The sequence below is a fragment of the Schistocerca nitens genome, chromosome 2, assembly GCF_023898315.1.
Source record: "Schistocerca nitens isolate TAMUIC-IGC-003100 chromosome 2, iqSchNite1.1, whole genome shotgun sequence".
Classification (NCBI taxonomy): Eukaryota; Metazoa; Arthropoda; class Insecta; order Orthoptera; family Acrididae; genus Schistocerca; species Schistocerca nitens.
The window spans coordinates 602,416,899-602,439,996 of record NC_064615.1 but is presented as its reverse complement, the minus strand read 5'-3'; the positions used below and the strand labels follow the sequence as shown (position 1 = coordinate 602,439,996).

The 23,098-nt window shown below is 40.9% G+C and overlaps 1 protein-coding gene across 3 annotated transcripts in view; it reads left to right on the top strand.

Moving 5' to 3' along the window:
- LOC126236685 (probable pseudouridine-5'-phosphatase) overlaps positions 1-22,842 on the top strand; it is a 148,777-nt gene extending 125,935 nt beyond the window's left edge. For all 3 annotated transcript variants that reach the window (XM_049946176.1, XM_049946175.1, XM_049946174.1), the window contains exons 3-4: positions 16,317-16,549; positions 22,531-22,842. In XM_049946176.1, the coding sequence (XP_049802133.1) occupies positions 16,317-16,549; positions 22,531-22,704 (407 nt within the window). In that variant the 3' untranslated portion in view covers positions 22,705-22,842. The remainder of the gene's footprint in view (positions 1-16,316; positions 16,550-22,530) is intronic.
- Positions 22,843-23,098: the final 256 nt, after the last annotated feature.

The following is a 23,098-nucleotide window of genomic DNA, read 5'->3' as shown; positions in this document are numbered from 1 at the left end:
GACATGTGTTTACTCAGCCATCACATTCTGTTAATCCCGTAATGCAGGAGAGCCTTCCTGGATGTGCAGTGAGTCAAATTATTCATTAACAGACAAAAGCTGGCATTGCACTCAATTTCTATTAAGTACACCATCAATAAATTATGACTACTGCTGACCTACTTACACAAATAATTACTTTGTACTTATTAGGAGTACAGAAACTGTTTTGGAAAAGAAGTGACTGCTCATCCTCTTTTCTACTCAACTGCTGTTTTTATTTTCTATTTTATAACTGCATTGATGAATTAAAGTCACCCAACCCAGTTGACATAATCTGCCTCTCTGAACACCATGTGACCACTGGTATAGGAACTAGGCCTAAGCACAATGAGAAACTCAGACAGGAGAGTACTGCAAATGTTAGAATAAGGAAAGGTTCTCATAAAAGTATAATTAAAAATAATGTAAGTATATTTCATCAAAATATTGGGAGTTTAAAGAATAAAGTAGATGAGCTTCTGGTTTGTTTAGAAGATTTAGAAGCTGAGAATGAAATAGATATACTATGCCTGTCTGAGCATCACATTGTTACTGATATGGATAAGGTAAATGTAAGTGGATATAAGCTCTCTGCACATGTAATGAGAGAAAATATGGAGAAAGGAGGAGTTGCCATATATGTCAAAAGTTATCATTGTGCAAAAAGTATAGAAATAAAAAAGTTTTGTGTAGAGAAACATATAGAAGCACGTGCCTGTGAGCTTAAATTAAATAAAGGCACATTTATAATTGTAACTGTATATAGGTCCCCATCAGGAAATTTTCATCTATTTCTGAAAAATTTGGAGTCCTTGTTGTGCTATCTGTCAGACAGAGGGAAGCAAATTATTATTTGTGGGGACTTCAATGTAGATTCTCTTAAAGAGGGTAATAGGAAAAATGACCTTGAAGTATTACTTGGTTCTTTCAATTTGATACCCGTTATTGATTTTCCTACTCGGGTGGTAAAGGATAGCAGCTCACTGATAGATAACTTCTTTATAGACCAAGATAAGTTTAACCAGATAAATACTCAGCCTGTTGAGAATGGTCTTTCTGATCATGGTGCACAGCTAGTTACAATATATGACATAGCTCCATTCAGCAATACTAAACAGTCCTCCAAAGTAGTACGTTCAGTCAACGATTTAACAATTGCAAATTTCAGGGAAAGCCTACAGCAGTTAGACTGGGATGAGGTGTACCGTGAACCTGATGCCAATTTAAAATATAATTTATTTCATGACATTTTTGTAAATGCATTTGAAAACTGCTTCCCCAAGAAAATAGTTAAATATACTCGTAAGAAACCTTGTAACAAACCATGGCTTACTAAGGGTATAAAAATATCTTGTAACCGGAAAAGAGAAATGTATCTGACAGCAAGAAAGAGTAGTGACCCAGAAACTATCAAAAATTATAAAAACTACTGTGTTATATTAAGAAAAGTTATTAAAAAATCCAGGAGTATGTGTATCATGTCTGAAATCAGCAACTCTGATAATAAAATTAAAACAATTTGGAATATTATTAAACGAGAAACAGGTCAACCAAGAGCAGAGGAAGACAGTATTACCATCAAATTGAATGAAAACTTTACGAACAAAAAGTCAGAAGTTGAAAATATTTTTAATAATCATTTTCTAAATGTTGTGGATATAGTAGGATCTAGGTGTTCATTAGAAGATGCTAGGCTGTTAATGGAAGAGGCCATACCTATGCAATTTGATACAATTGAAATCTCACCCATTTCTCCCTCTGAAATTAGGAAAATAATAAACTTGTTTAAAAGCAAAAACTCACATGGAATTGATGGCATTTCCAGCAAAATACTAAAAGCTTGTTCTCAACAGATAAGTAAGATTCTCAGCCACCTGTGTTACAGCTCTCTGGAACAGGGCATTTTCCCTGATAGACTGAAATATGCTATTGTTATACCTTTGCATAAAAAGGGGGATAGATCTGATGTCAACAATTACCGTCCAATCTCCCTTCTAACAGCTTTATCCAAAATTTTTGAGAAAGTGATGTATTCAAGAGTAGCTTCACATATCTGTAAAAATGAAGTACTAACAAAATGTCAGTTTGGTTTCCAGAAAGGTTTTTCAACAGAAAATGCCATATATGCTTTCACCAGTCAAATTTTGAATGATATGAATAACCAAACACCACCCACTGGGATTTTTTGTGATCTCTCTAAGGCTTTTGTTTGTGTAAATCATGAAATTCTGCTAGACAAGCTCAAGTATTGTGGCATGAGTGGGACAGTGCACAAATGGTTTAATTCGTACCTAACTGGAAGAGTGCAGAAAGTTGAAATAAGTAGTTCTCATAACATGCAAAGATCAGCCCATTCCTCAAACTGGGGAACTATCAAGAATGGGGTTCCACAAGGGTCAGTCTTGGGTCCTTTGTTGTTCTTATTATATATTAATGACTTGCCATTCTATATTCATGAAGAGGCAAAGTTAGTTCTCTTTGCTGATGATACAAGTATAGTAATCACACCTGACAAACAAGAATTAACTGATGAAATTGTCAATACAGTCTTTCAGAAAATTACTAAGTGGTTCCTTGTAAACGGACTCTCACTGAATTTTGATAAGACACAGTACATACAGTTCCGTACAGTGAATGGTATGACGCCATTAATAAATATAGACCTTAATCAGAAGCATATAGCTAAGGTAGAATATTCCAAATTTTTAGGTGTGTCCATTGATGAGAGATTAAATTGGAAGAAACACATTGATGATCTGCTGAAATGTTTGAGTTCAGCTACTTATGCAATAAGGGTCATTGCAAATTTTGGTGATAAACATCTTAGTAAATTAGCTTACTACGCCTATTTTCACTCATTGCTTTCATATGGCATCATATTTTGGGGTAATTCATCACCGAGGAATAAAGTATTTATTGCACAAAAGCGTGTAATCAGAATAATAGCTGGAGTCCACCCAAGATCATCCTGCAGACATTTATTTAAGGATCTAGGGATATTCACAGTAGCTTCTCAGTATATATACTCTCTTATGAAATTTGTTATTAACAACCAAACCCAATTCAAAAGTAATAGCAGTGTGCATAACTACAATACTAGGAGAAAGGATGATCTTCACTATTCAAGATTAAATCTAACTTTGGCACAGAAAGGGGTGAGTTATACTGGCACTAAAGTCTTTGGTCACTTACCAAATAGTATCAAAAGTCTGACAGATAACCAACAAGTATTTAAGAAGAAATTAAAAGAATTTCAGAATGACAACTCCTTCTACTCCATAGAGGAATTTTTAGATATAAATTAAGAAAAAAAATATTAAAAAAATAAAAAAATAAAGAAAAACAAAAAAACACAAAAAATAAAGTTGTTGTATTAACTTAAGTATGTTGTTAAATTAACCTAATTATGTCATGTATTGGAAAATTCGACTCGTTCCACATCATTACGAAATATCGTATTCATGATCCATGGAACTTGTATTAATCTAATCTAATCTAATCTAATCTACTGCTTTCAGGGACTACTATCAACTAAGTAAACTGGAAAAGTTTGAAACTCATTTTCTATGACAATTAGTGTTGGCCAGAATTTACATCACCAAGTTCTACTACTCTGATAAAGTATTGGTGGAGTTTCCAGTAAAATACTGTTTTTTAATGGCGTTTTGTTCAGTGTGCTCACGATTCTTATTACTAGCAATCATTTCAAATACATTAAAGTAGAAAACACAGGAACAATAAAGAATAAAAAATTGGTCAAAAGCCTAGAAACTGACAGTTACATGCAGTACTAAGTCTTTAACAGTGAAAGCTGGCCAAATCACTCATCATCTGCAATATATTATCAGGAAATTAGAGCTCGCACAGAAAGATATAGGTGTTGGTTTTTTCCGCGTGCTGTATGATTTTGCAATAATAGAGAATTATTGTCAAGGTAGTTCGATGAACCCTCTGCCAGGCACTTAAATGTCATTTGCAGAATATCGATGTAGATGTTACCAGTCTACATAAATGGGAATGAGCATTCAGTATTCACTCGTGTCTCAACATGATTTTATTGTTATTCAGTGATTTTAATGGGAAAAGTTGATGCTATTTAACTTACTGTTTTCAATGTAAAGAGAAGTTTTATAGGTCGACTAAGGTGCAGTAATTAGTGTCTGCTTTTGCTTGAATAGCTCTAAAGCGTTTTTACATGTTCCATTCAGTGTTTACTTTGTTCAGTTTCTTATTCGCTGTACAAAATGCATGATTTTGGCTTTACTGATTATAGGAAATTTAGTTAAGTATGAGTGTTTAAGTGTATTGCTTGGTTTCTACTAGCTACCTAGATGGATGAGAGTAGAATTATAAAATTTTATTGATTGCAAAGTAATTATAAATGGAAAGACTAGTGGAAGAAGTGACCCTTGCCTTCTTAAAGGAACTGTCACAACATTCACGTGACCTTGTTTAGGGATATTGTGGAAACCCAGCCCAGGATGGCTGGATGGTGATTCGAACCCTGCACCTTTTACGTAAGTCCATCTTCTTAACTGCCATACAACCTTACTCACTTAATGGCTCTATGTTTTAGGTAAGTGTAATTCTTTTTATGGATGGAGTTATGTGCTTTTCTCATTTTCATGTGTATAATCTTTTCCTTGTGTTAAGGGAGACTTGAATTCAAGGTTCTTGGAGGAACAAATTTAACTGTGTAGTAAGTTTGCAGCTGCCAGTTGTGTTACGTACGTCTCTCCTCTGTTCTTATTAGACTGTATCAGAGTATTAGCGAATTGTTGCTTATGTCTGTGTGTCCATTTGTGGACAATCAGTTACTAGTTCCGTGTCAGCAAGTTTTCAAAATTATGAGGTTAACAAAATGAACATAGAGATACTACACTTTCTAAAAGTGTACGTGCTACAGAAGTATTTCATGTTACATGACAATGAACGGACATAATGTTATCAACATTGATGGAAAAGGAGAGATGCATTTGTGACCATGCTGTTAAACTTAGAAGAAAATAATCAAGAATATAAAAAAGTTGTATGCTTTCGACTGAAACAAAGTTTCACATCGTTGCTGCACCTGTTCATGCAGTTAGGAGATGGGATTCACAAATCATGGCCTGCACCTGAATAGGAGGAGAGGACAGATTAGTTTGAGGATATTGCAGAAAGTGTAAGGGGGCCACGGCCACACAAAGCCGGGACCCTGTGGTTACTGAATTCAGGGACACTTTTTTTTTAGATTAGAGTCTGGTCATAGACAGGCAGTCTGGAAAGATATTGGAATAGAACAGCGCCATAATTAATGTAACAATTTCCAGAAAAGTAAAATTACTTTGTTTCATCAGAACATTAGGGGATAAAAAGGAAGATGTGAAAAAAATCTAAAATGATAGACTTTCTGTGCCTCTCTGAACACCATATAACTACAAGGATAGAAAAGTTAAACATAAGTGATAATAGTCTAGTGTCATCTTAATTTACGGTGAACATGGAAAAGGAGGAGTTGCAATGTATGTAAAAGATGGACAGAAAGTCAAAAATATTTATACAAGCAGTTTATGTATAGAACAGAAACTAGAAGTATGTGCATGTGGGTTGTTACTGCAAAATATTTCTGTTGTAATTGTAACAGTCTAAGATTGCCTCTAGGAAACTTTAATCTATTTATGAGAGATCTAGATGCACTGATCTACCTGTCAGACAAGAAGAAACAGTGGTTCGTGGAGATTTTGATGTAAATTTCTTAAAAGACATGGGCAGGAAAAAAGAAACAATGATTATTTGATTGTTGCAGTCTAATTTCAGTGGTTAATTCTCCACCTCATGTGGCAAGATAGTTGGACCCTGATTGGTAACATTTTTATAGACAGTGCTCAGGTTGAAACAATTTGTGTGTACCCATTTGTTAATGGAATGTCTGATAATTCTACTGCGAAATTCAATTTATTCTGTGGTAAATTTGTGTTAGTAAAGTGGCTTTCCTTAAAAGTTATCCAGAAAATTCATTAAAAAAAGTAGTAAGCCATGGCTAGCTAAGGAATTAAACTCTCATGTAAGATGTAGAGAGGGAAATTTATATAACATCAGAAAAGTCTGACATTACTTACATAGTATAAAAATACTGTTATAAGGAAAGTCATTAAAAAGTCAGAAGTATGCATGTTCCGACAGAAATTAATAATGCTTGTAGTAAGATTAAAACTGTATGGGATATTGTCAAACAAGAGACAGAACAACCAGTCAGTGAATGAGGTATAATAACAATTGTCCATTTAACTACAGTTGACTTCTGTAGAAGTCCACTGTAATTGGGCCCTGCAGGGGTGGACTGCTGTAGAAGCTTGCCAGGAAAGAGACATTTACTCTGCATGTTAAATGTTTTGCTAAGCTAAACTGTTGTGGAAGTAATTCCTTGGTGCTATTTAGTGCGCTTCCTAGACATTTGTAGTGCAATATCTTGCCACTACATATTGTGGGCACTCACTTAGCATTGTGGTACATACAATGGATTTTTGGCATTCAGTTAACAGTACGGTGTGAGCAGGCACTCATTTGTTGTGACATGCACAATTTTTATTGCCTCCTTTCTTGGCTGTAGACACATTATTTGTCATTTCTGCATCGGGAGATGCCATCGCAACTCTAATTGAGCCATATTTGCAGAAGGGGTGTATATTATTTTGTGACAATTGGTGCACAAGCCCAGAACTCTTCTCTTGGCTGTATGAATGGGCAACTAATGTGTGTGGTATAGCGTGGCACAACAGAAGATGTGCCAAAAATGTCAGAGAACTTGCAGAAAGAGCAACTGACATTCAGGTCTATTTCAAGGCTAATGTTGGCAATGATATGATGTGACCATTGTCAACTCTTCATTCAGCAGACATGCAAGAAACATCTAAAAAGGACCACAGAATAGGTGCGAGATGTGTAAAACCTTTGGTTGCAATTGATTATAACAAGCCAATCATTGACTGAGCTCATATGCTCGGGAAAAGCACCAAATCGTACCAAAAAATCTTCTTCCTCCTAATGGACATGTTGTGGTTCAATGTCTTTTGTCTGTACAAACTGTCATCTGGCAAGAAGCTGTATGTGAATTTCCACTTGATTCAGGAAATGTTGGTAAAAACAACGTCAACAGAAGCAGTCCACATGGGGTGTAGATAAATTGACTTCATCTTCCTGAACAACTGGCAAAGTATGCAACATTGTTGTTTGCACGAAAAATACAACAAATGAAAGCAGCTTTTATGGTCTGCAAGCAAACACTGTGAGAATTCCCGTTTTGTATTTATCGTGAAGCCGAAGCCATATTCTCTGGCACGCGTATGTAAGTTAGATCAATGTTGCGTGTATAAATATTATTCCTATATCTGTTTGTAAAAACCAAAGAAAAGCAGCAGACTATTTTGTTTATTTCAGCATTGTCAAATAGTACATAATTATGTGAACAATGTGTGTAATATTACTGCAGTAACTGCATTCATTTCTGCCCTGTTGATTCATGAATAGTGTTTATAATACACCTATTGTTTGCTTGAAATGGAAACAAAAAGAAAATAATATTCATTTCTGTAAATGGTGAGTTTTCTTACTTAGCGCTTTGTACAATGTGAAAAATGTGTTACCTGATGCTGATTCAGCTATAATAAAATGTGTGTTTTATGTAATGTAACTGTTTATTATTTTCAAATAGAAACCATACAAGTAAGCACTAGAATTACCTATATTTCCATTGTACCATTGATTTCACAAGAAACAGGCAAAGTGTAATTTCACTACCTTTCCTTTTTCCACTGTGGCATCAATGCAGGTATAAAATAAACTTTGTGTGCCATTATAGTTGCACGCATACAATGATAAATGTAATGTATAACAGAAATATTAAATGTCATTAATGTGAAAAACTAGAAAATAGTGAATATATAAGTGATTATGGTGGTCATAACTGCCAACATTGAATTGGACAGTGCATGCTGGAGAACTGCCTGTTCATGAGGCCTGGCTGGTCAGCCACACTGCCCACCAACCAAGTCACCCATTAAACTCTCAGTGCCTTTTGTTGAAGTGTTAAACTAAATGAAAATATTGTGACTGATAGTTCACAAGTTTCAAGTACTTTTAACAATCACTTTCCAAATGTAGCAGCAAGGTTAGAATTATATAGTTCAGTTGAAGTAGAAAGAGTATATATTAAGATGTCATTCCACAAAACTTTAAGCAACCAGAAGTAGCACTAGCATCCTTCACTAAAATTAATAAATTATAAAATTTCTGAAAAAACAAAAACTCATGTAGTGTTGATGGGTTTTCAAACAGAATTCTGAAAAGTTGTTGTAACTAATTAAGTAAAGTCATCAGGGATATACATGTAATGCATTACTGGTGCAGGGAATTTTTCCAGACATGTTAAAATATGCATTTGGTGAGTGTCGTTATAAGAAAGTGAAATGAAAGATTTAAATAATTATCATCCAGTTTCCTTACTGACATCTTTTCCAAAATATTGGAAAAAGTAATGTACTGAAGTGCAGGCTCACATTAAAGCAGAAACAGTTTACTTAGTGTATCACAGTTTAGATTCCAGGAGTATTATTCAACTATAAATGCTGTTTACACATTCACCCATCAAATATTGTAAGCCATCAATAATAAAATATTGCTAATTGGAATTTTTTGTAAGCTTTCCAAGGTATTTGATTATGTAGATCATGTTACACTCTTAGAGAAACTTAAGTTTTATGGAGTTGATTGTTTTACACACAACTTGTTTGAATCACACTTAACAAACAGAATGGAAACAGTTGTGCTGTATAATTCAAACAATGTTGGCAGGAGAAAGAATTTTAGTGGCTGGGAAGAAATCATGAAGGGAATCCCACAAGGTTCAGTTTTGGGTCCACTCCTATTCCTTATACACACGGTGAACCAGGAGGAATGTCACGTAATTTGTGAGCTGATTCTGCATGTGAAAATATACCCAAGAAGTACTGTGAACATGTATCTAATTTTCGATTGTTACAGAAGTGGTGTGGGTTGAAGTCTACACGCATCCATGAATGAATGAATGAATGATATGAATACAAGTGTCAGTATTATTTATCAAAATGCTATGTAGGTGCTGTGGTGGACAGAATAATGGTGGGACAGATGACTGACTCATCCCACAAAAGGTGTTCAAAAAGTCCCCATCCATCTTGATGCACTTGTCAATGTGTTGGAGGGTGTGTTGTGTTGCACATCAAACATCATCTCAGCAGACTTTAATGTGGGCAACAGGATTGGTGATGTGAGCGATAAGTTCTTCACATATATTCATCTTTGTAGCATATGCATCTCCCTTTAACCAGCCCCATAAGCAGAAGTTGGTTGGTTGATTTGGGAAGGGGCCAAACAGCAAGGCCATCAATATAAACAGAAGTCTAATGGGATTAGGTTGGGTGATCTGGCAAGTTATGTAATGGGTCCACCATGCCAATCCACCATTGAGGAAAAGTCTTGTTCAGATGCTGGGATACTTGTCTAATCCAGTGCATTGGTGATCCATCATGTTGCAGATAAATTTGCCGTCGTTGCTCTCATGTTATGTCTTCGATAAGTGTAGGTAGGTATGCTATCAGCAAAGGTGCATGTACTGCAGCTGTCGTGCGATTTGGCAGAAAAACGGGCCTTATCACTAGGTCGTCAATCACACCACACTAGATGTTCACTGAGAGCCTAACTTGGAATCTTGTTTCCCTAGTGTCATGTGTGTTCTCCTTCATCTATGTATGAGCATTGCAGGTGTTCATTATATCACGGTGTGTAAATACAGCCTCGTCATTAAATAAAGTGTACTGCATGATGTGCCTGTGTGCACCCAACCATTTCCAAAATGGTTGTCTGCTTACTGAGTCACCTGGGTGCAGATGTTGCATGGGCTGCACATGGTATCGGTACAAGACCTTGGAATGTAACGTACCCCTACTCGCGTTTGTGGACTATCGAGCTGATAGCTAATGCGTCATTTTCTGGTGGCGTATCTCCATTGTGCCATTGCAATAATGTCGTACGTTTCGTCAACTGACTGGACGAACTCACATTTGATGTTACATGTATGCTGGGTAGTGTTCTGGATTCATGTAATGTTTGAAAAACCTTAGAAATTCCCTGACACAGTGGATTCATCAACTAGGGAAGAGTCTCCAGTATTTTGTCACAGTCACATGAGCACTGCCATTACAGTACCCATACACAAGTAACATGTCTGCATATTCTTCTTGGATGAATGTATGTGCCATGTTGTATTCATGGACACAATGAACTTGCTCAATTAAACAATACTCAAGCATGAGACTGACACGGCCTCATGACTACTCACTCATCCAACCCAAAATTGTACACTGGGTACCCTTGCAGCTGTTGCCTTACTGTGACTCCACAGTGCTACCATCTGTTGGAGAACTGCCACATGTCTTGTAGGATGGATCAGTTATCCATCCTACCATTATTCTGTCCACAACAGCACCTACACAGCATTTCAATAAGTAATATTGACACTGTCTTCATATACATTTGTGGATGCATGTAGCCTTCAATCAGATCCACTTCTGTAATGACTGAAAACTGAGCACATATTAACAGGACTTTTTTAGTTTATTTTCACATTCAGTGTCACCTCATAAATCATGTCACATTCCTCCTGAATCACCCTGTATGTGAATGAAAAAATGAGTTCAACAAGCAGGGAAGTACTATTTTCAGACTATACTAGTGTTATAATAAATCTCATTAGGAGAAAGTGACAGAAAAGATTGTTAATGATGATTATTAAGTGGGTCTCCGAAAATTGACTCTCTCTAAATTTTGAGAACAACAAATAGAGTAATGCCAACAATTGAGGCAGCACTTGAACAGGAATCAGTAAATAGGGTAGAATGCTCCAAAGTTTTTGGGTTTACACATTGATGAAAACTTGAACTGGAAGAAGTGTGTCACTCTAATGCTCAAAAAATCACGTTCAGCTACTTTTGCTACTCACATAATTGCCAGTATTGGAAAAAGATGCATCATCCTCCTGACATTTTGCCCATTTTCATTTGGTAAGGTCTTATGGAATACTGAAGTAACTCATTACTTAGAAAGGAAGTATTGATTTAAAAAAAAAAAAAGAAAAAAAAGGAAAAAAAAGGCAGTAAGAATAATACATGGCGTTCAGCTGCACTTCTCTGAAAGGAGAAGGCATTGTATTTGCATGATCACAATACATATATTCTCTAATGAAATTTGTCGTGAATAATCCATCACAAATTGAGCAGAATAGTGATATCCATATGTACAACATTAGACGGGGAAAAATTACCTTTGTTACTGATTATTAAAACTTTCAGTGGGTCAAAAAGGAATTCAATATGCAGAACCAAGAATTTTTGATCATTTGCTCAATACTACAACATGTTTGACAGTGGAGCAAATTTTAAATCTATCCTAGGATCATTCCTCCTGAACAACTTCTGTTGCAAGGACAACTTTTTATTTAAAAACTGGTAGAGCTCCCTCCCCCTCTCCCTCCCCCCTCCCTCCCCCTCTCCCTCCCACACTCTTCCTCCCATCCTCTTTCTCCCTCTTCCTCCCTCTCCCACATCCTCCCTCTCCCTCAATCATTCTCCCTCTCCCTTCTTCTTCCTTCCTCTCCCTCCCTCCCTCCCTCCCTCTTATTCCCACCTTCTTTCTCCCTCTCCCTCCTTCCCTCTTATTCCCACCTTCTTTCTCCCTCTCCCTCCTTCCCTCTTCCTCCCACCCTCCCACCCTCTTTCTCCCTATCCCTCCTTCCCTCTTCCACCTACCCTCTCTCTCTCTCCCTCTCCCACTCTCCCCCTCCCCCCCTCCAACTCTCTCTCCCCCTCTCTCCATCCCTCCCCATCCCTCTCCCTCCCTCCCTCCCTCCGTCCCTCCTCCTCTATCACCCTCCTCCCTCCCCCTCTCTCCACAATCCAATTCTCTCACCCACCGCCTCTCTCCCCAATCCCCTTCTCTCACCTCATCCCCTCTCTCCGCAATCCCCTTCTCTCGCCCCACCCCCCTCTCCCCAACGCCTTCTCCCCCCTCGCGCCCCCCTCTCTCTCTCGCTCCTCTATCCCACCCCCCTCTCTCTCATCCCCCGCTCTACCCTCTCTCACCCTCACCGCCTCCCCCCTCGCCCTCCCCCTCCCCCCTCTCTCATCCACCTCTCTGCCCTCTCTCCCCCTCCCCCTCCCCCTCACCCCCCCTCCCTCACCCTCACCCCCTCCACCTCTCCCCCTACCCCTCCCCCTCTCTACCACCTACCCCTCTCTACCCTGTCCCCCTCTCTACCCCCTCCCCCTCTCTACCCCGTCCCCCTCTCTACCCCCTCCCCCTCTCTACCCCCTCCCCCTATCTACCACCTGCCCCTCTCTACCCTGTCCCCCTCTCTACCCCCTCCCCCTCTCTACCCCCTCCCCCTCTCTACCCCCTCCCCCTCTCTACCACCTGCCCCTCTCTACCACCTCCCCCTCTCTACCACCTCCCCTCTCTACCACCTCCCCCTCTCTACCACCTCCCCTCTCTACCACCTCCCCCTCTCTACACCCTCGCCCTCTCTAGACCGCCCCCTCTCTACCACCTCCCCCTCTCTACCACCTCCCCCTCTCTACCACCTCCCCCTCTCTACCACCTCCCCCTCTCTACCACCTCCCCCTCTCTACCACCTCCCCTCTCTACCACCTCCCCCTCTCTACCACCTCCCCTCTCTACCACCTCCGCCTCACTACCACCTCCCCCTCTCTACCACCTCCCCCTCTCTACACCCTCGCCCTCTCTACACCCTCGCCCTCTCTAGACCGCCCCCTCTCTACACCCTCCCCCTCTCTACACCCTCCCACACACTACCCCTCCCCGTCACTGCCCCCTCCCCGTCACTGCCCCCTCCCCGTCACTGCCCCCTCCCCGTCACTGCCCCCTCCCCGTCACTGCCCCCTCCCCGTCACTGCCCCCTCCCCGTCACTGCCCCCTCCCCGTCACTGCCCCCTCCCCGTCACTGCCCCCTCCCCGTCACTGCCCCCTCCCCGTCACTGCCCCCTCCCCGTCACTGCCCCCTCCCCGTCACTGCCCCCTCCCCGTCACTGCCCCCTCCCCGTCACTGCCCCCTCCCCGTCACTGCCCCCTCCCCGTCACTGCCCCCTCCCCGTCACTGCCCCCTCCCCGTCACTACCCCCTCCCCGTCACTACCCCCTCCCCCTCACTACCACCTCCCCCTCAGTACCACCTCCCCTCAGTACCACCTCCCCCTCCACCTCACTACCACCTCCCCCTCAATACCCCCTCCATCTCACTACCCCCGCCGGCCGAAGTGGCCGTGCGGTTAAAGGCGCTGCAGTCTGGAGCCGCAAGACCGCTAAGGTCGCAGGTTCGAATCCTGCCTCGGGCATGGATGTTTGTGATGTCCTTAGGTTTAACTAGTTCTAAGTTCTAGGGGACTAATGACCTCGGCAGTTGAGTCCCATAGTGCTCAGAGCCATTTGAACCATTTGATCACTACCCCCTCCACCTCTCTCCCATGTCCCCTCTCTCACTCCACCTCTCCTCCCTTCCCCATCTGCCCTCTCCCCCTCCCCCTCTGCTCCTCTCCACCATCCGTCCCCCCTGTCTCCATTCATCCCCCTCACTCCCACCTCATCTCTATCCCCTGTTCCCTTTCTGTAACTCATCCCACTCTCTCCCCTCTCTTCCTCCCTCCCACATCCCTCCCCCTCTCTCCTTTCCCATTCTGTACCTCAACCCCCCTCTCTTAGACCCTCCCCTATTTCCCTCCTCCCTCCCTCCCCTCTATCTCCCTCCCCCTCTCATCCAGCTCTCTCTCTCCCACTCACCCTCTCCCCCACTCCTCCTCTCCCACTCCGCCACTCACCCTCTCCCCCACTCCTCCTCTCCCTCTGCTCCTCTCCCTCTCCTCCTCTCCCTCTCCTCCTCTCCCTCTCCTCCTCTCCCTCTCCTCCTTTCCCTCTCTCCTACTCCCTCTCCTCCTTTCCCTCTCCTCCTTTCCCTCTCTCCCACTCCCTCTCCTCCTTTCCCTCTCTCCCACTCCCTCGCCTCCTCTCCCTCTCTCCCACTCCCTCTCCTCCTCTCCGTCTCCTCCTCTCCCTCCTCCTGCTCCCCTCCTCCTCCTCCCCCTCCTCCTGCTCCCCTCCTCCTCCTCCCCCTCCTCCTGCTCCCCTCCTCCTCCTCCCCTCATCCCCTTCCCTCCACTTCTCCCCTCCCCTTCTCTCGTCCCCTTCTCGCCCTCTCCTCCCCCTCTGCTCTCGCCCTCTCCTCCCCCTCTGCTCTCGCCCTCTCCTCCCCCTCTGCTCTCGCCCTCTCCTCCCCCTCTGCTCTCGCCCTCTCCTCCCCCTCTGCTCTCGCCCTCTCCTCCCCCTCTGCTCTCGCCCTCTCCTCCCCCTCTGCTCTCGCCCTCTCCTCCCCCTCTCTTCTCGCCCTCTCCTCCCCCTCTCTTCTCGCCCTCTCCTCCCCCTCTCTTCTCGCCCTCTCCTCCCCCTCTCTTCTCGCCCTCTCCTCCCCCTCTCCTCTCTCCATCTCATCCCCCTCTCCTCTTGCCCTCTCCCCCTGTCCCCCCTCTCTCTCTCCCCATCCCCTTCTCCCCTCCCTCTCTCCACCTTCCCTTCTCCCCTCCCTCTCTCCCCCTCTGTGACACAGCATCTCCTCTACATGGTAAGTAGCAAGTTTTCATTCATAATATTGATGATATAAAACATTGAACACCAGTTGCAATTTTGAAAGTGCAGGAACATTGTAAACATCAAAAGTTTGACCCCGATTAGTAACATCCCATGAGGAAAAAAAAAAAAAAAACCACACAGTGATCTGGTGGTGGTTTTGTGGTTGCTGTGTAGTGGCAATGTGAACAGTTGGATGTGCTTTGATTTTGCTAAAGTAATGGCCTCCAGGCTTTCATGGGGAACATGTTTGTCAAGAATCAGTCAGACTGGATTTTCAATACTTTGATTGGTGTGCTTCATTAGATGTTCCAATCAGTTGATGAACATTGGAGTTTGCAGGCATGCCTTATCTCTGACCACCATGACACACTTTAGTGGACCACCCTGAAGCAATTGGCAGTTCTCTCTTTTCTTGCATAAATAAAGTAGGGTGGAATGTAGTGCCAAAGTGCATCCGTGACACGTGCAGCATTGACAGTTTGCCACTTCTCAGCTGCAATAATTTTGGCCACTTCCCTTTTTCCCTTTGGGTGCACTGTATAAAGGAAGTTTGTTTGGGACCGTCTGGACACAAACTTCATCCACATTATGTATTTGATTGGGGACAAACTTAAATTTTTCCAAGGCTGTCCATGACTTGTCAAAGTATTGGATAAACTGAACCCTGTGGAAAGCCATGGCCATAGTGATGCCAGTTTTATACTGAACTCATAGACACAGCCAATTCCTCTTTATGAATTCAAAGGTAAAATCCCTGTCAGCAAGATGAGATTGAACACAAAATCAATGATGTACTTTGTTTTCCTCTGTGCATTTAAAAAGCGGAAACCTTAGAGATTTAAGAGTGAGACTATAAAATCTCTGGTCCAGAGCAACACAGTGACTCATCAACTCCTCCTCCTGATCTTCAGTAAAAGTTGCTTGAAATCATCCAAGGTTGACACCTCCCCCTTTCTTCAGTTGTTCCCACTGTTTATGGTATCATGTTGAAATGTTACTTTGGAAAAGGAAGAGTATATTTCATAAGTAGGTAATAACAGCCTCCTTGTAAGCATTTTTACATTGTGTGTGCAGTATTGTTTTCATACAAGACTTTTCTCAGTACTATATCCGTTGTGTATGTTACATTTGATAAGTAAATCAGCATATTTTATATCCAGAATGAATTTTCAGTCTGCAGCAGAGTATGCCCTGTTTTTAAGCTTCCTGGCAGATTAAAACTATGTGCTAAATACTGGGACTTGAACCTAAGACCTTAGCCTTTTGTGGGCAAGTCCTCTATGGACTGAGCTATCCAAGTGTGACTCACGAGCCACCACCCTTACAGCCTTACTTCTGCCAGTACCCCAGGGGGATTAACACTCCTGGAAGGTAGAAACTGTGGAAACATGGGTTAGCCGCAGAATTATTTTACACTCTACAGGGGAGTGTGTGGTGATTTGAAACTTCCTGGCAGATTAAAACTGTATACTGGATGTGGACTCGAACCTGGGACCTTTGGCTAGGTCACAAGTTTTAATTTGCCAGAAAGTCCCAAGACAATGTATATTAGTTGTGTTATGTATGATTATAAAAACTACATTGCAGGAGCTGAGAGGCTTATACGTCATCTGCATAAATCCAAAATACCAATTGCTATTGCAACAAGCAGTGGAGAAGATAGTTACAATCTTAAAAGTACTCGTCACAAAGCAATTATGAGCATGTTCCATCACATAGTGTGTGGGAGTTCAGACACAGAAGTTAAAAAAGGAAAGCCAGCGCCAGACATATATCTTATCTGTGCTTCAAGATTTGCTGAGAAACCAAAGCCAGAAAAGGTAATTAATTTATAGACAAATATGTCATGTAAATCTTGTGATGATTGAAATTTTCCATGAATGTGAAATATTGTTTCAGTGCTGCTACATAGGCAGAAAAGACTCTTCTTTTTGTGCCCATATGGTAGAGCCACTATTTATCAGTCATTGCCTATTTCAGATTTGTAATTTTACAGCCAAATTTGTTGATGTGAAACAGTTATCTGTGTACAGATAAAAATCTTGCTTGCCTGCATTGTCCCCTACTGTGCTAATAAGAATAAGGCTTCATAGTCCCATCGTCAAAATTTTCTGATTTGTAGGAGTGGCAAATGAGTTCTTATTTTTTAAATGTGTGTCTTCTATCAATTTCCATAATCTGTGTGTATGGTTAATTTATGGAAAATGTCTGTGCAATGAAATAAAACCTCACTCTGAAATGTAGATGGCAATGAAAAGTTGATATGAAAATTATGTGGATATCGCTTATTGAGGTGGTTTAAATGTTTTAACTTTAACTGTAGAATCACACTGTTTGAGATTCTGGTCCATTGTGACATTCCAAACAGAAACATGTAGATGAGATCTGATCTAGACTGCAGTTGCAGTTTTCAGTAATATGTGACTGTTAAAAACACAGAAAGAATTGCATTCTCTAACTCACACAGTGTTCTCTTGATTTAAACCATGAAGCAATGAGAAACTCTCATGTTCGTAATTTCAGAGGAGGTTGAGCCTTAAGAGTGATTGTGATTGACATTTGGAAATTGTCCTCCTCCAAAATCAGTGGTATTTCATTGGCTCAGCTATTCAGAAAATAAAGTAATTTTACTGAAGATGAAAGTCTGACTCAGTCTCAAGTAAGAAATGCTATTACTGATAACATGTGGTGTCTTCAAAGAATGATAGAAGTGGACACTTTTTACCCCAACAGCATACTCAAGTATTCTCTAAGTAGAATCAACAGCAATGTTCTTCATCCATTGCAAGGCTTGCATAACTATCACAGGCTGTAGTAATATACCTTCTGTTGTGAAGCTGTTTTTTAGTCAGCCCGTTTGATACATGCAGTTCTATTGTTATAAATTATAAGTTTTGTAGTGCTTCCCTTCTAAAGCTGTTGAACTGTTAACAGCTCACCTGTCACATATGGGTGTGCCTATGACAGCATTCTTGTAACAGAACTATCCTAATACAGAGTGCAAGAGTACAGCCTATAGTAAATATAAGGCACCATGTAGATTGGGGTACATTAGTAAGTAGGGATGATAAAGTAATTGCAGTTATTAAATAGTACCATAATGCTTGGAAGTTGATTTAAAGAATGTGTCTTGCACTTTGTACAGAACCTAAGTGAATCAAAAATGAAAGCAAATGGGACAATTGAGGGTAGATTACTTAGGTTTCTTTTCAGTGTTAGAGTAGAGACAACAATGCTACATGAAATATCAATAATACACTGGTGTCCAGAATTAAAGCAACAAACCACTATTTCCCTGTCCTGTGTCTCATTCATGATAGAATTGTACCAACAGTCAACAGGTGTACATACGGTCATGTCCTGCCAGTAGATCAACAGACAACCACACCAACGATGATATCAGGGCACCTATCAAACGGGATAGCGTTTGCTAGGTAGTCCCACAACCACAATTGCTGTTTGCACAGTCACAGACTGCACAGTATGGCACAGAGAAGACACCTACCAGAATCTCTGTAGTGGAGGGCCATGGGAAGAATGGAAGCCGGTCAGTCACAAACTGATGTTCCCCGATGGCTTACTATGAATCGTTCTGTTGTTTTTTGGATGTGGCTACAGTTTATAGAGATCAAAACTGTATCCCGAAGACCAGGGCGGGGCCAACCACATGTAACATCAAAAAGAGAGAATCATTATTTGGCTGTAAGGGCACAAAGGTACTGCCTTAGTATTTCACGGCAATTGTTTCACGGCAATTGACATTTGACCTCGCAGCATCCACCGGACATGTTATAGCGAGGCAAACAGTGTACAGAAGGCTTCGCCAGAGTGGCCTTTATTGTCAGAGACCTGCTGTACGTGTACCTCTGATGTGTCTTCACAGAAGGGAATGTCTAGAGTGGAGCTGTCCACGTGCCACCTGGACTGTCAAACAGTCAGCCAATGTTCTTTTCACACGAGTCCCGATTTGGTCTGTATAGTGATTATCAATGGATTTGCATCTGGAAGGGACTTGGAACATGATTTCAGGTCCCAACCGTTGTGGAAAGAGACTAATGTCGAGGATGATCTCTAATGGTGTGGGCAGTGATTATGTTCACCACTCGAACACTCCTTCGTAAAACTGTATGGTTAAACTGGAAAGGTTGAACTGCTGTCACATATGGAGACAAGATCTTGGGACCTCATGTGTGGTTGTTGCAAGGTGCTGTGGGATCCCCAGACTTTGTATTGCTGCCTCAATATGAGATTGATGACACCATTTACAGCATGCCCCATTGTCAGGCCTGTATTGTTGTCAGAGGTGGTCACACCCCATACTGATTGCTTTAACCAGTTGTGTGTGTAAATTCTTTAAGTCGGGAAAAAACGAAGAAATTTTTTATATACTGTTATGCACTTTGCAGTTGTTTATGTTCTGTATTCTTTATACTGTTTCTACTTTACTGTCACCTGATTATACTGTTTGTGACAAAATAAATGCAACCTTGCAAAATCTCAGTTTGTTGCTTTAATTGTGGACACAAGTAAAGTTTGATTTCTTGGAGTACAGGAAGTGCTTGCACTCTAAAGCTTTAGATGTACTTCAGATATGTATCAGTTATTGGAAACTGGATTTGTTGTGACAAACCATACTTTTTGAGCCTCTACATTCTGGGTTTGGATTTTGAATATATTGATGAAATTGTTTTTGTGGTAAGTGGTAAGTTCCTATGGGACCAAACTGCTGAGGTCATTGGTTGATGAAATTGTTGCTCCAGTGAACATACCCATGCAAAGGACTTCCAAATTGAGAAAAAAGGTCTGCATGTTAATCAGACTGGATTGACACTAGTCTTTGTCATACATCTGATGGTGGATGAAATATTTGATACTGGAAATAATTTGTAGAGGAAATGTGGTGACTGTGTAAGTAAGCCTTACACTGAGGTGACAAAATTCATTGGATAGCAGTATGTACATATGCAGGTGGCGGTTGTATTGTGTACACAAGGTACAAAATGGCAGTGCTTTGGTGGCACTGTCATTTTTACTCAGATGATTCTTGTGAAAGCTTTCCAGTCTGATTATGGCTGCACGATGTGAATTAACATACTTTGAATGCGGAATGGTAGTCGGAGCTGGACATATGGGACATTCCATTTCAGAAATCGTTACTGACGTCAATATTCCGAGATCCACAGTGTCAAGAGTGTACTGAGAACACCACATTTCAGGGATTACCTTTACTATGTACAGCACAATGGCTGACGGCCTTCATTTAACAACAGAGAGCAGGGCATTTGAGCACAGTTGTCAGTGCTTACAGACAGGCAACAGTGCCTGAAACAATCACATAAATCAATGTGGGGCTATGACAATTGTATCCATTAGGAGAATGTGGTGAAATTTGGTGTTAATGGGCTATAGCAGGGGACGAGCGACCCGAGTGCCTTCGCTAACAGCACAACATTGCCTGCAGGGCCTCTCCTGCACTCATGTCCATATCAGTTTAACCCTAGATGACTGGAAAACTGTGACCTGGTCAAATGAGCCCTGATTTCTGTTTGTAAAAGCAGATGGTAGGGTTTGAGTGTGGCACAGACCCCATGAAACCAAGTTGTCAACAAGGCACTGTACAAGCTGGCGGTGGCTCCATAATGGTGTGAGCTGTCTTTACATGGAATTGACTGGGTCCACTGGTCAAACTGAACTGTTCATTAAGTAGAAATGGTTATATTTGGCAACTTGGAGACCATTTGCAGCCATTCATGGATTTCGTGTTCCTAAACAATGATTGAATTTTTATGGATGACACTGCACCATGTCACCAGGCCACAATTGTTCTCAATTCATCAAGAACATTCTGAGAACACCACATTTCAGGGATTACCTTTACTATGTACAGCACAATGGCTGACGGCCTTCATTTAACAACAGAGAGCAGGGCATTTGAGCACAGTTGTCAGTGCTTACAGACAGGCAACAGTGCCTGAAACAATCACATAAATCAGTGTGGGGCTACGACAATTGTATCCATTAGGAGAATGTGGTGAAATTTGGTGTTAATGGGCTATAGCAGGGGACGAGCGACCCGAGTGCCTTCGCTAACAGTGGTTTGTCCACCCATATTGTCCAACATGAATCCCATCAAACATTTATGGGACATAGTTGAGAGGTCACTTCATGCACAAAATTATGCACCATAACACTTTCACAATTCTGAACAGCTATAGAGGCACGTATGGCTCAAAATTTCTGCATGAGACTTCCAACAACTTTTTGAGTCCACACCATATCAAGTTTCTAAAGCATGGTGGGTAAAATGAAGAACCAAGTAGAATAGTTAAAGATTGCAAAGATGAACTGCTGAGCCAAAACATTATGACCACTGCCCACCATAAGACTGAATGCCACCTAGTGGCATTGTGGGCACGTCACACACTAAGAGAAGTGTATAAGCGAAACAAGGTGAGTGGGGACTTGTTATGGCCCAGCTCCTTGGAAGAAAAATTTTTGTGCCACTGTCATAACATCTGTGGAATAAGATTGAAGGATGGTGGAAACCACCCATGCCACACCTGACAAGAAAGTGACCAGAAATGACCTGTATACCACTTACTTTTTCTGTTGCAAATTCCTAAGATCTGCCGTATGATTGAATGTAATAAGCAGTCTTGAACAAAACAGGCTCACCCATGAATGCAAAACACCAGCCTTGTGAAAATAAATTTTTATTCCTTACACATGTTATTGTAGCAACTTTAGGTAAAGGTGACCAGTCAGATTCATTGTATTGTATTTCAAGAAGCTTTTGATTTAATACTGCTGTAGCAGCTACTACAGAAAATAAATTAATATTTGATATGCAGCCACATTCATATCTTAAATAGTGTGTCCTCCAAAGATAGGTAAGTTTTTTCATATGTTCCCCAGGGAAGTCTAAAGGATTGATACACATGTTGTTTTCTTTGACATCAGACATTTTACGATGTTTAACTTCAATGAAGTGTTATCTGCTAAAACAATTTTTCAAATGGGTGCATAGTAAAATAATTGAAGATAGCATACACCTCCCGTAATCTGTTAATATTGTTAGAAATCCTTCTTGTTTCCTACTTATGACATCAGTTTAATTACAAGAGTAAAGGAAGCAAGGAAGGGAAATTAGGGTGCAACATTCAGTGATAGTAAGCTTACTAGAGACAGAACACAAGTTTGAATTAGGCAATGATATTAAGAGAAATTGGCTATGTTCTTTCCAAAGGAAAGATCCTGTTGTTTACTTTAGGTGATTTGGGGAAACCATGGAAAACCTAAATCTTTATTGGCAGATAGCTATTTTAATGCTATTTCTCATGAAGGCAAGTCCCATATTTCATACATTGTGCTACCTTATTTGATAACTACAGAATCAACGCGTTCATGATCAATTGTAGATATAGGTGCAATGTAATAATGACATACAGGTAAGTGCATGGGGTCCAGGACAGTGATTTATTGAGGGAGAGACAAATTGTGCATGAAGATGGGGAGTGAAAATATTGATTTGACAGAAAATTGCTGCAAAATCTATCTTGTGTATAAATGAAGACACTGTCACACCAAAACTATTGACATGAGAAGAATAGTCTGATAACAGAGCACAAAAAGAGCTATAAGCAGCTTTATTTCTCCACCCTACATGTGGTCTTAATAATAAATTCTCTGTTTTTCTGTGACTGAATTTGTTGGATCAACCATTTTTCTTGTCATTACTAAGATTCAGTTTGTGAGTATTTTGAATAATTTTCTGGATCAGCTATTCATTTTGTTGTTACAGTGCCTTGTTTTTGAAGATTCACCAAATGGAGTGAAATCTGCACGTGCTGCTGGAATGCAGGTTGTAATGGTTCCAGATGAACGAGCTACTGATATTGAGAAGAAGGAAGCTACAATTGTTCTTCGAAGCTTAGAAGATTTTAAACCAGAACTGTTTGGTATTACTCCATTTTAAAATTCATGGTAAATTAGTCTCCAGAGACTATGCAATATGGTGCTTTTATGCAGTTGTAGTTTTGGAATTTATAAAAATAATTATACTAAATGGAGAGTTGTAGCTCTAGCTCTAAATAAAATGCTGCTGCTAAAGTTAGTTCAATTTCTGTGAATCTGAATAACTGCTTCCTTTATTTAACATTCCATGATAGTGTTATGACAAATACAAATCGAAACTATTATAACTACTACTACTACTACTACTACTACTACTACTACCACCACCACCACCACCACCACCACCACCACCACCAATGTAATGTCATTTCAGACTGGTAAAGTCTCAAATACATAGTTAATGATTTAACTTGCCAGTATGATGCCTATGGCTTGGAAGATTTCATTTTGTGTTA